Source organism: Bos taurus, chromosome 16 (assembly GCF_002263795.3).
Source record: "Bos taurus isolate L1 Dominette 01449 registration number 42190680 breed Hereford chromosome 16, ARS-UCD2.0, whole genome shotgun sequence".
NCBI lineage: Eukaryota > Metazoa > Chordata > Mammalia > Artiodactyla > Bovidae > Bos > Bos taurus.
In genome coordinates, this window is record NC_037343.1 from 51123341 (window position 1) to 51136250 (window position 12910).

Genomic DNA, 12910 nt, shown 5'->3' on the forward strand with positions numbered 1-12910 from the left:
GGGCAGATTCAAGCCGTTGTTCATTAGGGAAGGGAGGGAATGGGAGACCAGAGAGAAACCATCAGGAGCAGCCTTGGAGCAAGGTCCTGTTTCCCCATCAAGGGATACACACAATTTCTTTGAGTTATTTTGCAGATAATGAAACCCCTAAGTTTTTGCAGAAAACTTCTGCCTGTGGGAGAAGTTAACAATTAACAATGGAATACTGCCCATAAGCATGTAGACCCCAGACCAGTTGGACCTGAAGGTTAAAAATGCTGACTCCTATGGACTTTCCTGGTGGCTCAGATGATAAAGCATCTGCCTACAATGCGGGAGACCCAGGTTTGATCCCTGGGTTTGGAAGATCCTCTGGAGAAGGAAATGGCAACCCACTCCAGTACTCTTGCCTGGAAAATCCCATGGACGGAGGAGCGTTGTAGGCTACAGTCCATGGGGTCGCAAAGAATCAGACATAACTGAGCGATATCACTTTCACTTTTTCTACTTCAACCCAAACTCTGCCTCTGAGATTTGATTTGGAACCAGTGTACAGAGAAGCTGAGCTTTCAGCATCAGTGGAGACACTCTGGCCGGGAAATCTGCTGAGGTCCCTGGCAGTGCATGCCAAGCCCTGCTGCCTGTATGTGTGCAATTGAACTATTTACACTGGCGCACACGTGGAAGATGTCACAGTAACTATTTATTCTGATAGTGAAAGTGAAAGTCGCTCAGTCACAACCGACCCTCTGTGACCCCATGGACTATACAGTCCATGGCATCCTCCAGGGCAGGATACTGGAGTGGGTAGCCTTTCCCTTCTCCAGGGGATGTTTCTGATAACAAAGTTGGGGTTAAAAAAAAATGCTGCAGATGATAACCTTTGGGTGGAGAGAGTTCAGACAGCAAGGATCTCTGTCTCATCTCCTTTTAAGCCCCGCCCTCTCCTCTGGTCCTCCACTCAATCATTCACTCTTTCAACAAACAGCTGAGCTCTGGCTGTGGGCCCTGCATGCTTGAGACCAACAGAGGCCTCTGGCCCTGGGGGACAGCTCTGTGTAGGTGCCCTGACATCCAGTGGTCACCTGAGCAAGCTGCAGTGCCCTGGCTGTGGTAGAGGCTGCGGGGACAGGCCTCACAGCCCACTCTTGCTGCTTTCTGCCTGTGGAGAGGCCACCAGGAGAGTTTTGAGCTTCCCTGGCTCTGATGAGGGATAGGATAGTCCCCCAGTGCCCAGGATACGGGCGCTTCTCCTCAGCAACAGGGTGCCCTTCCCACCCCACCCCAAGTGCTTGTGTCCCGTCATCTGGCCCTGCTGCTTTCAGCATCTTCCCAGGTCATCCTGTGCAGGCAGGGCACACAGAGCTGACACCCTTGTTTTTCTGGCTTTTGCCGGCTGCTGGCACCCAGTCCACTCGGCCCAGTCTTAGCCAGCAGGGACAGGAGTGGGGCTGGGGGGCAGGGCCAGAGGGAGGGATCCAAGGAAAGGCATGTGGGTGCCTCCTGGGGGGCAAATCGTGGCACATCAAAGGCTGTGCTCTTCGAGGAGCTGTAGTCCACGGGCAGGTTCCTGCCTGCCTGGCCTTTATCTCCTGGGAGGGAGGACAAGTCAGAGGCCCTGGCGGTTGGCAGGGGCTGAAGGCTGCTGGGACACAGGCTGTGGCAGGCAGGGCCTCCCCCTAAGTTGCTGGGTAAACAGTGTGGAGAGCTGGCCGTTCGCCTGGCCCCCAGAGGCCCCCACTTCCCTGCCCTGCCCCTCTCCCCGCCGCCCCAACTGCAGTTCCAGCTACCTACCTTCCTGGACAGATCTCCCATCTCAGCTCCTGCGGAAGGAGTTTCATGAAAGGGCCTGTGGCTGGGCCAGGACAGCATAAAGAGGACCCCCAGCCGGAGGACTGGACTGGGGCCAGCCTGGGCCTCCAGCAACCATGCCTGATTCATGTTGTTTCCAGATGGACTCTGGGGTCTCAGAGCCTGGGGAGCAGGACCTGACAGAGGCAGGGGCGGAGCAGGAACTGCGGTGGTTGGATCTGGGCTCTGAGGAGGCTCTGGGAGCTGGGACACAGGGGCCCAGCACCCCACAGGCCTGGGGGCACCTGCTGCAGGCTGTGTGGAAGGGTCACACGGGCCTGGTGACTCAGCTGCTGCGGCAAGGGGCCAGTGTGGAGGAGAGGTGAGCCCCGTGGGGGCAGGACCAGGTATCTTCACAGGTATCTGGTGGGGTGGTGGCTGCTGTCCCTTCAGTGGTAGGGGGAAGCAGGGATTCCCGGTGGGTAGAGGGGGTCCTTCCTGGGCAAAGGTAGCCAGTTTGAGTTTCTTTCCCCAGCAGGGGGCAGGGGCCGGAGACAGTGGCCTGGTTCTGGATCCAGCCCTCACCCTCACCGCCCATACCTGCCCCACAGGGATGGCGCGGGCCGAACTCCGCTCCACCTGGCGGTTTTGCGCGGCCACGTGTCGCTGGTGCGTCTCCTGCTGCAGCGCGGGGCCCAGGTCGGAGCCGCAGACCGCGCGGGGCGCACACCGCTGCACGAAGCCGCCTGGCACGGGCCGTCGCGGGTGGCAGAGCTGCTGCTGCGGCGCGGGGCGCCGGCGAATGCACGTTGCCTGGCCGGCCTCACACCGCTGCACTGGGCCGCCGCGCTGGGCCGCACGCTGATGGTTGGGCACCTGCTGGCGGCGCCTCACCCGGGCCCAACAGCGGCAGACGCGCGCGGCTGGACTGCGGGGCACTGGGCGGCCGCGGGAGGCCAGATGGCGGTGCTCGAGCTGCTGGGAGCCAACGGCGGCGCGCGCCTAGACAGCGTCCTGCTCGTGGCGGCCGCGGCTGGGCGCGCAACTGCGCTTCGTCTCCTTCTGGCGCAAGGGGCGCCGGTGGACGCCCGGGACGGTGTGGGGGCCACTGTGCTGGGCGTCGCGGCCGGCCTGGGCCGCAGGCAGGTAATCCTGGCCCAGCCTCCGAGTGATAGAGCGGGTGGCGGAGAGAGGCCAGCCACCAACCCCCGCCGCCCTTGGATATTGGCTCCTGGAAGCCCAGGGAGGGAGCCGGGTGGTAGCACCAATATTTATTGTGCAAGGGGCAGGCCTGTTTGAGCCAGCAGGGAGGATGGGCGGCAGGGAAGTCAGGACCATTAGGGGGCAGTGGCAGTCTCCAAGTAGAGCCTCTGCAGGTGTCATGCCTGAGTGCTAAGTTGATTCAGTTGTGTCCTACTATTTGTGACCCTATGGACCGTACCTCTCCAGGCTCCTCTGTTCGTGGGATTCTCCAGGCAAGAATACTGGAGTGGGTTCCATGCCCTCCTCCAGGGGATCTTCCTGACCCAGGGATCGAACACGCATCTTTTATGTTTCCTGTATTGGCATGCAGATTCTTTACCACAGCGCCACCTGGGAAGCCCACATAGGTGCTATTTGTTGTTCAGTCGCTGAGTTGTGTCTGACTCTTTGCAACCCCATGGACTGCAGCACTCCAGGCCTCCCTGTTCCTCACTATCTCCTGGAGTTTGCCCAAGTTCATGTCCGTTGAGTTGGTGATGCTTTCCAACCATCTCATCCTCTGCTGCGCTCTTCTCCTTTTGCCTTCAATCTTTCGCAGCATCAGGGTGACCAAATAAGGAAGCAGTGTCAAGAAAGGAGAGGCCAAGGGCAGCTGGGTGCTACGTGGTTAACACAGCCAGCAGCCTAGCCCCTGCCCTCTTCTCTTCCAGGACATGGAGGTGCTGCTTGAGCACGGGGCAGACCCAAGCCTCACGGACAGGCATGGCCGCTCTGCACTCCACAGGGCTGCTGCGGGTGGACATCTGCTTGCCGTCCAGCTGCTGGCCGCCTGGGGAGCAGAAGTGGATTCTCAGGACCTGTTGGGCCTCACCCCCCTGCACCATGCTGCCCGGGGAGGCCACATAGAGGTCACTGGCCACCTCCTAGACAGGGGTGCAGAGATCAATGCCGCTGGCTGGCTCCACAAGACCCCCCTGCATCTCGCCATGGAGCATGGCCATGGCCCCACTGCAGAGCTTTTGCTGAGCCGAGGTGCCAGCCCCACCCTGCGGACACGGTGGGGGGATATGGCCCAGGACTTGTGGCCTGCCCTCTGTGGAGAACAAGAGGAGTCCTAGGGGCACAGGGCCCTGGGGTGGCAGGGCCAAAGCAGGACAAAAGGCTCCGGGCTTCCATGGCCTTCAGGGTGTGCTCAGGCTTCTCTCTGCTGGTGCAGGGGAGAAGAGCCCAGAGGTTCCTCCAGGAGACAGAGGCAGTGGCTGGAGCCTGAGCAACAAATGTGTCGCTGGACCAGGAGCAGCTCCACTGACTCCCAGAGCCACTCACCCCTGCAGCTCAGGCCTTCTCCACTCTCTGCAGTGGAGAGACTGAGTCATGACAGAACTGACAGAAACCCGATGGTCTCCGCTTTGTCTGTCCACCGTGGGTGTGTCACCCCTGGTGTGCCCTCTGTGCACGCTGATGCTCTTACTGTGTTTTCTTAGATTCAGTGTTTGTCTGTTGGCGCCCACTCACAAATGATGGGGCCAAACAAACGGCCAGCTGTTCTGCCCTGCCACCTGACCCACCCCCTGAACTGCCTTCTCTCATGTGCCCAGCTGACGTCCTCCTGCCCAGAATCACCCAGGGCCACACATGCTTCTGTGCACCAAGGCCCAGTGAATTATCACACAAACCAATCCCAAACTGTTTCCCTGCCCTGCCCTGCCATTCCTGCCGGAACCCCAATAAAGGCCTGAGCCTTCCCAGGGCCCCTGATTCTGCCTCCCGGTCGACACCAGTGCTCCTGCCCATGTCCCTGTGCAGCGTGGTGTGCCCCCCACCTTTGGTGACATAAGGCATAAGAATCTGTTTTCAATGGCTTTAGCCTCTCCCTGTCACTCAGTCATCTCTGCAATACAACAGATACAGAGAGACAGCTGTTTCTGATTGCCCACCGCTGTATCCTCAGAGAATACCAGTGCCCTTATTCTGTTTTTCTAGAAGAAAAGCTCTAGAGGACAGATTTTGTCTTTCAAAAGTGAGAGTTGTATCAAAGTAGTGTCTCTGTGCGGCAGCCCTGGGAACACTTGGATTTTACTCACAAAATAATGTAAACCTTTGGAGAGTTGGTGTGCCTGTGACATGGTCTCTTTGGTTCCAGGCCCCCAAGTGCTGAGTGGACCATATCTAGGAAGGGGGAACCCTGGAGACCAGTGAAATGGTGGCAGCACAACAGTGGAGGTGGGAGAAGCAGGCAGAATTTGGGTGATTCTGTTGGCACAGCCCTCTGGACTTGCTGATGGTTGAACATGGGGGGCCAGGGAAAGGGAGACATAAAAATGACTCCTAGAGAGGCTGGGCTAGGTGGAGGGGTGGGTGGGAGAGCAGATGCACAGGAGATGAGATGTGGGGAGAGGTGGGGCTCAAGTGACGTCTGGAGCCATCAAAATAAGGATGGTTGTGCTTTGTTGGCTGCACAGCGTGGCATGTAGGATCTATAGCATCTTAGTTCCCTGACCAGGGATGGAACCCCTGCCCCCTGCAGTGGAAGCATGGAGTCTTAACCACTGGACCGCCAGAGAAGTCCCAGGCTGGTTTTTAAAGCTGCAGGATTAAAAAAAAAAAAAAGCTTCAGGATGGACCTACAACCAATCTCCAGCACAGCCTGTGGTCTCAACCTTAGAGCATACCCCCAGCCTGACTAACTCTCACCTCTCCCACTGCATCCACCACGTCCAGGCCAGCAACAGTCAGCTTTTCCTGCCCTCAGCCTAACCAATCTTCTGGTTTAACCTGTGACTCCCGGGGGCTCTTCTCAGAACAATAGCCATAATCCTACGGCATGATCCCCCAGGGGCTCCCTCTCATGGAGTGTAGACCAAACATAGCGTATGGTGTTTGTTGATACCCCAGTGATCTTGGCTGTCAAATGCACTCCTTCCAGTGGGATCCCCTTGTTCCTCCCATCCAGAGCTGAAGTCTGGGTCTCCTCCTTTTGAGCAGACTTTTGTGACTAGTCCAGTGCCCTAGCACTGCCAAAGCCATGCTATGTGACCTTCCAGGGTGGGCTGAGAAGGTGACCAGGCTGCGTTGTCCTGTCCTGTGGCCACCATACTATGAGGAAGCCCGTGGTACCCAGGACATCAAGAGTCCTTCCTCGACCTCCAGGGGCCATACATCCTCACCAGCCTCGGTTTCTGGCCTCTGCTGCTGACTTGCTCACTGGCCCTGGACCTGCACTGGCTCTGCTCCCACCACTCTGGCCTTTTGCTGACCTTGCCCATACTGGGTCTGGCACGTGCTGACCCTCTGCCTGGCTGAGTCAACACTTCCCTTGTCGCTGGACCACCACCTTCTGGATGCATCCTTTCAACACTATCTAGAGCCCCAAGGGAAGGCTCTTCTTTAAAGAGAATGTCAATAAATATGGAAAGAGTTATAAAGTCAATGATGGACACCCAAGTGAGTGAGTACAAGTGGTCTTAGAGCCTGCTGGCCACAAAGAGGCTGCTCAGACATCCATTCAAGAACCTCCCCGCCCCCACCTTGTGGAGCTTCAAGTCCATGGCAGCATTTCAGCTGAAGGCATACTTCTCCTAGTGGCCCCAATGCTGGCTGAGCACAGCACAGGTGCCAGGGTCTGGCCATCTCTGCCCAACACAAGGCTTCCCTTCTAGGCAGTCTTTGCTCCAGAACTGTTGTGCTGGCCGAGATGTTGACCAGTCTGCATTCTCCCTCTCTCACATGCACGACACAGTACACCTCTGTGCTCCTACCTGGCCTCTGCACATGCTTACAGGAAGGCCTGGGATGACTCATGAAGTATTTCCCTACAAACTACGTATTAGTTGAAACATAAACCTGGCAACCATACCAAGTGGTCAAAGCTGACATTACCTGTGTTGGGACAGGCTGCCATCATGGTCCCCTGACACCCCATACCAAGGACACAATATAATTTCTCCAGTATTCTGCCGAAAATGTGTAACCTGATTCTAATTACAAGGAAGCATCACACAAACTCTGGTTGAAAGGCACTCTGCAAAATAACTAGCCTGTACTCTTCAAGAATGCCAAGGTCAAAAAAGACAAAGAAAGGCTGAGGAACTATTCCAGATTAAGACCAAAAATGCAGAGTGTGATCCTGGACAGAGATAAAAGCGGTAAGAACTTTGGACAGAAATGAGTGTGGACTAGACAGCATTATTTTCTGGTAAATTTCCTGATTTCGATCATTGTGCTGTGATTTGTATGAGAATGTTTTTGTTCTTAGGAAACATACTGTGACGTATTTAGCTGTCTCCAACTTCCTCTTGAATGGACCAGAAGAAATCCCCACTAATGTTTTTATAAACAACTATAGAGAGAATGATTAAAAAATGGAGCAAATTAAACAACTGGTGCATTTGGGTAATGCATATTGAGGAGTTTTGGGGACTAGTCTTCCAACTTTTGTGTAAGTTAGAACCAGACATGAAACAATGGACTGGTTCCAAATTGGGAAAGGAGTACATGAGGCTGTATAGTGTCACCCCGCTTATTTAACTTAGATGCAGAGCACATCATGTGAAATGCAGGGCTGTATGAAGCACAAGCCAGAATCAAGATTGCCCAGAGAAATATCAATAACGTCAGATATGCAGATGACACCACCCTTATGGCAGAAAGTGAAGAGGAACTAAAGAGCCTCTTGATGAAAGTGAAAGAGGAGAGTGAAAAAGCTGGCTTAAAACTTAACATTCAGACAACAAAGATCATGTCATCTGGTCCTATTACTTCATGGCAAATAGATGGGGAAAAATGGAAACTGTGACAGAGTTCATTTTCTTGGGTTCCAAAATCACTGCAGATGGTGACTGCAGCCATGAAATTAAAAGACATTTGCACCTTGGAAGAAAAGCTATGACCAACCTAGACAGAACATTAAAAAGCAGAGACATTACTTTGCCGACAAAGGTCCATCCAGTCAAAGCTATGGTTTTTCCAGTAGTCATGTGTGGATGTGAGAGTTGGACTATAAAGAAAGCTGAATGCTGAAGAATTGATGCTTTTGAACTGTGGTGTTGGAGAAGGCTCCTGAGAGTTCCTTGGACTGCAAGGAGATCCAACCAGTCCATCCTAAAGGAAATCAGTCCTGAATATTCATTGGAAGGGCTGATGATGCTGAAGCTGAAACTGCAATACTTTGGCCACCTGATGTGAAGAACTGACTCATTGGAAAAGACCCTAATGGTGGGAAAGATTGAAGGCAGGAGGAGAAGCGGACGACAGAGGAAGAGATGGTTGGATGGCATCACCTACTGGATGGACATGAGTTTGAGCAAGCTCTGGGAGTTGGTGATGGACAGGGAAGCCTGGCATGCTACAGTCCACGGTGTCACAAAGAGTCGGACACAACTGAGCGTCTGAACCGAACTCAAAACTACATTTAAATGAAAAGTTACTAATAAATTGCACACACCCACTTTGCCCCTCTTCACTATTTTCTGTAATAATGGTAATATAGTGGTTGTTGTTCAGTCGCTAAGTCGGGTCCAACTCTGTGACCCTCATGGACTGTAGCCCACCAGGCTCCTCTGTCCATGGGATTTCCCAGCAAGAATACTGGTGTGGGTTGCATTTCCTTCTCCAGGGGATCCTGCCTATCCAGGGAACAAACCGACGTCTCCTGCGTTGGCCTGTGGTAAAACAGTGACAAAATACACAGGATAAAACCTGTCATTCCAATCATTTGAAAGTGCGCAGCTCAGTGGCCCAATGGAGACTCTGGCCCCCTGTGAAAAGCAGAGCTGCTCGGGTCCGCAGAGGGAACCACTCTCTGCTACCCTGCTGCGGGAGCACCCCCCGGCCTCATCGGGGTGGCCCCCACCAGGGCCCCAACCCTTTCCTCCATGCCGCGCCCCACAGCCTGAGCATGCGTACACCGGGTTGTCACTGCAGGCCCGAAGCGCACGCGCGACGGCCCGGACGTTCCCTTAAAGAGGGCGGAGTTGACCCGGAAGCTCTCGAGGGGTGTGGCGGCAGAGCAACGCACGCGTTGGTGAACGGCGGTGCAGGTGTCATGGTCTTTCTCAGTGCGCCGCTCTGGCTGCGGAACCGCATCACCGACCGCTACTGGAGGGTTCAGGAGGTGCTGAAGCACGCGCGGGTGAGTGTGCCGCGCGCCCCGCTCCCCTGGCCGGCCCGGCGTGCGTGGGCGCCGCCGACCGCCTCCTCTCTCGTTTCTTAACCAGCACTTCCGGGGGAGGAAGAATCGGTGCTACCGGCTGGCCGTCAGGGCTGTGACACGAGCGTTCGTGCGGTGCACGCGAGCCCGCAGTCTGAAGAAAAGGCACCTGCGGACGGTAAGCGCGGCCCTGTCGGCCTCACTCTGCCCTCTCGAGCCCGCGGCGCCCTGCTGCCGTGGGTAGCCCCGACCCGGCGAACCCTCCCGTGCACCCGTCCACTCGTAGCGCCTGGGGGCCGGCTGTGCAGGACGCTATGTGCGGGGGTCAGCGGTGCGCGCGGAGCCTGCTGAACACTCAGAGCTCCCGCGTCACCTACCCGCCCTCGCAGCTTCCCTGCAGTGCCTACCCCTCGATGCCCCTGGAGCGGATGCCCCTGTCCATGTAACTCCGGCCCTTCGTGGGCCCCCGCTTTCTCTCCTCCACGCTGCTCACCTCCCTGAAGCTTCTACCCGGGAGCGCGCCGTCCCTGCCTGGTAGCACCCGTCTCAGTGGCTGTCGTAATTCCCACATATGGATTCTTTCTACACCCGGAGCGGTGTCTGCCCCAGCATCTCCCGCTGATTTTTGTATTCCGGCTCGAATGTGCGAGATGTGAGCTTTACAGCTGGCATTTGGACAAAGGGCATCAGGCTTTGCTCACTGTTGTTTGCAGTGCAGCCTGAATAGGCCACTGACTTTTGCGTTTGCTTTTACAAAAACATTTTTTAGTTCAGTCAGAACCTTTGCTGGGAGGTGTGGACGTGACATACAGCTGGTTCTCAAACATTTCTACGTTTTGTCATTTCAGCTCTGGATTAATCGAATTACAGCTGCCTCCCAGGAACATGGTCTGAAATACCCAGCATTCATCCTCAATTTGATTAAGGTATGGTCGAGGATGTGGTTCTGCCGAGACATTAAACGTCTTTACAGCCCGTCTAGTTTTCATGCTCTAGCAGGCTCCACCGTGAAGTGTTAGCAGCCTAACACGGTTTTCATTCTTTTTTTGGGGGGGCGGGGGGAGGGGTGTCTTTATTAATATTAGAAAAATCCAAGATTACAGAGGACTTGAGTTGGCATTGGGGCCCACTGCTTTCACTCTTGGGGTGGGGTTCTGGTGGGTTCACCTCACTTGCTTTCATTGCCCTGCTGGTAGCAGAATTAGTAATAGGGTGTGTGGTACCAAGACATAATCATGCTGTTTCCCCATCAAGAATGAAAAACAGAAAAACTTTGCTTTGAAGTTTAATTTCAAGTTTTTCATGTTGAATAAATTATGACAAGGTGGCAGATCAAGTTGAAACATAATTAAGTGGAGCGAAACATTGGAATGTTAGAGTAAGCAAGTGTCAGAACATCTCACTCACTCGCATCTAGACAGTATGCCATTTCCTCTGCTTTTTTGGCTGCACTCTATGACATATGGAACTTCCCCCCAGCCAGGATTCAATTCCTAACCCTAACCAGGGATGAAACTGAACCCTCTGCAGTGAAAGTGCAGAGACTTAACCACTGGATCACCAGGAAGTCTGTCCCTACTCCCTCTGCTTTCTTATGAGTTAAATTTTTTCTTAAAAAGCTCGGGGAGTAGGTGAGTTGGTGCTGTGTTTCTTCCTGTGCCAGGTGGGCCTAGCACTTTACAGAGATCCTCAGCGCAAGTGTAGGTGTGACACTTCCATTTTACTCATGGGGAACTGGCTCAGAAAGGAGAGGGACTTTGCACAGGGGTCCTAGGTAGGAGTCACTCCTGCACAGCTGCATTTAATGTCACAAGACCACCCCCCTTTTTTTCCTGCACCTCAGACTCACAGGCACTGTCCATTGGTTTTCTATTATCTTACTCAACAGATGACTTTGTCTCTCTTATGGAAATTGGGAATACCCAGTTTTATTTCTGGCTGTGCTTGGTCTTTGTTGTTGCATGTGGGCTCTCTCTAGTCGTGGTGAACAGGGTCTAGTCTCTAGCTGTGGCACGTGGGCTTCTCATTGCAGTGGCTTCTTTTGTAGGGCAGGGGCAGTAGGCCAACACAGGCTTAGTTGCTCCACTGCATGTGGGATCTCCCCAGATTAGGGATCGAACCCATGTCTTCTGCATTGGCAGGCAGATTCTTCACACCACTGAGCCACCTGGGAAGCCCAGAATGCCCAGTTTTGGTCCTTGTTCTTCTGTGCCTCGCATACCTTTTCCATGTGTCGCTTTTCACCATTTATACAATGGGAATTGTGGTTTCCTCCTCCCACCTTTCTTAAAGGGATAACTTAGGCCAGGAATCTGGCATTGGGAGCTGCGCCCTTCCCTTCTACTCATTTGTCCTACTTGGACAAGACTCACAATGCCCTCTCCCCAACTGGTGCTCAAGCAGTATGTGTTGGTGACTGAAATCACAGGGTGATCAGCTGCATTCAGTCGTTTCATGTTTCACTGAAATGCTAAAATACTAAACTATGATTTTCTTCCCAGTGCCAGGTGGAGCTCAACAGGAAAGTACTTGCAGATCTAGCCATCTATGAACCAAAGACTTTTAAATCTTTGGCTGCTTTGTCCAAAAGAAGGCGAGAAGAAGGATTTGTTGCTGCCTTGGGGGATGGGAAGGAGCCTGAAGGAATTTTTTCCAGGGTGGCACAGCACCACTGAGGGGGATGCTGATACCAACGGCCCTTTGAGCATCCCCCTGTGATGATAATACTAAAATAGGGACTACAAGTTACTTGTCAACAGTTGTAGGTTTGACTTGCATTTGTGTTAATTTACATGTCAGTTACAAGCCCAAGAGAAAAGGACTTGTCTTGCCTCATTGGCACAGGTTCAGAAATCTCACATGGATTGTGTAAAGTATGTATTGTGTAAATAAAGTTTCTGTGGTGTTTGAGTTAACTTCTTTGGTATCAACAGACGCTTTGGGTGGGCCCTGACTGGGTGTTGATGCTACCAGGATGAGGCTTCCCCTGGGAACCTTAGATTCTCCTGAAGGCTGGGGGTGTGCACCAGGCCTGACCCTGGCCTTGCTATAGTGCCCCCCAACCCCATTTTGGTTTCCAGTAGGGACTCCTGGCTCAACTCTTCAGCCATTGAGCAGCAGCTGGTTTCCCTCGCTGTAGACCAGCAGTGGCAGCAGGCAGGGTGGTTCTCCTGATCCCAGGCTCACCTTAGGCTCCACAGGTGGAGTGACCATCAGATCACCTGGGGAGCCTTAATGTAAGGGTTCTGGTCTCTCATCCAAATACTTGACTTCATTAGTTCCAGAATCAAGCCAGAAATCTCTGCTGATGGAGGCTGCTTCACAGGTCAGCCCTGTCCACCTCTTTTGACCACAGCCATGCAGAGGTGTCTCCCCTCATGCTTAGTAACAGGGCCTTCCTCTGGTCCTCTGTGGGAGCCTCATCTGCTGAGCCCTCTAGCTCTGGCCTGTCACTGGGTCTCTAGTCAGCCCCACCACTCCCTGACAACTCTCACCAAAACCATCTCCTAGTCCCCCAATCTAGGGACACTGTCAGCCCTGGGTGACATACACCCCACCTCAGGCTCACTACCTTCCAGGACTCTGACCTCACCCTCACACCCTCTGCTCTAGGAGAGCTCTTCAGGGCCACTATAGTAGTCGCTGTCTGCGGACTCCTATGCTTACCGCCCTCACCCCAAAACTCCCACACTGGGTCCTGTGTAACACCATCCTTTGCCAGCCAACCCTTGGAAGCCAGTCCTTCCTCAGACACACCCACCTCCAACTCAATAAGGGGCCAATCAAATC

At 54.1% G+C, this 12910-nt stretch overlaps 2 protein-coding genes across 3 annotated transcripts; both read left to right on the plus strand.

Annotated features, from left to right (window-relative positions):
- Window positions 1-1783: 1783 nt before the first annotated feature.
- ANKRD65 (ankyrin repeat domain 65) lies at window positions 1784-4731 on the plus strand. Of its 2 annotated transcripts, XM_005217158.5 has the most exons (4): window positions 1900-2152; window positions 2382-2916; window positions 3684-4005; window positions 4190-4731. In XM_005217158.5, exons 1-4 carry the CDS (start codon window positions 1908-1910, stop codon window positions 4342-4344), a joined length of 1257 nt encoding a protein of 418 aa, XP_005217215.1. In that variant the 5' UTR covers window positions 1900-1907; the 3' UTR covers window positions 4345-4731. The 2 variants fall into 2 exon arrangements, with proteins under 2 accessions (NP_001095819.1, XP_005217215.1); NM_001102349.1 differs by having other exon boundaries at window positions 1784-2152; window positions 3684-4721.
- Window positions 4732-8991: 4260 nt separating this feature from the next.
- On the plus strand, window positions 8992-12031 carry MRPL20 (mitochondrial ribosomal protein L20). The gene is made up of 4 exons (NM_001038506.2): window positions 8992-9103; window positions 9189-9299; window positions 9970-10047; window positions 11623-12031. Exons 1-4 carry the CDS (start codon window positions 9017-9019, stop codon window positions 11794-11796), a joined length of 450 nt encoding a protein of 149 aa, NP_001033595.1. The 5' UTR covers window positions 8992-9016; the 3' UTR covers window positions 11797-12031.
- Window positions 12032-12910: the final 879 nt, after the last annotated feature.

Bases quoted from the DNA above. Each gene is read 5' to 3' on its own strand.
- MRPL20 (NM_001038506.2), top strand. From the start codon at position 9,017: ATGGTCTTTCTCAGTGCGCCGCTCTGGCTGCGGAACCGCATCACCGAC. The intron at 9,104-9,188 runs GTGAGTGTGCCG...TTTCTTAACCAG, and splicing joins AGGTGCTGAAGCACGCGCGG to CACTTCCGGGGGAGGAAGAA. The intron at 9,300-9,969 runs GTAAGCGCGGCC...TTGTCATTTCAG, and splicing joins AGAAAAGGCACCTGCGGACG to CTCTGGATTAATCGAATTAC.
- ANKRD65 (XM_005217158.5), top strand. From the start codon at position 1,908: ATGCCTGATTCATGTTGTTTCCAGATGGACTCTGGGGTCTCAGAGCCT. The intron at 2,153-2,381 runs GTGAGCCCCGTG...CCTGCCCCACAG, and splicing joins GGGGCCAGTGTGGAGGAGAG to GGATGGCGCGGGCCGAACTC. The intron at 2,917-3,683 runs GTAATCCTGGCC...CTTCTCTTCCAG, and splicing joins CCGGCCTGGGCCGCAGGCAG to GACATGGAGGTGCTGCTTGA.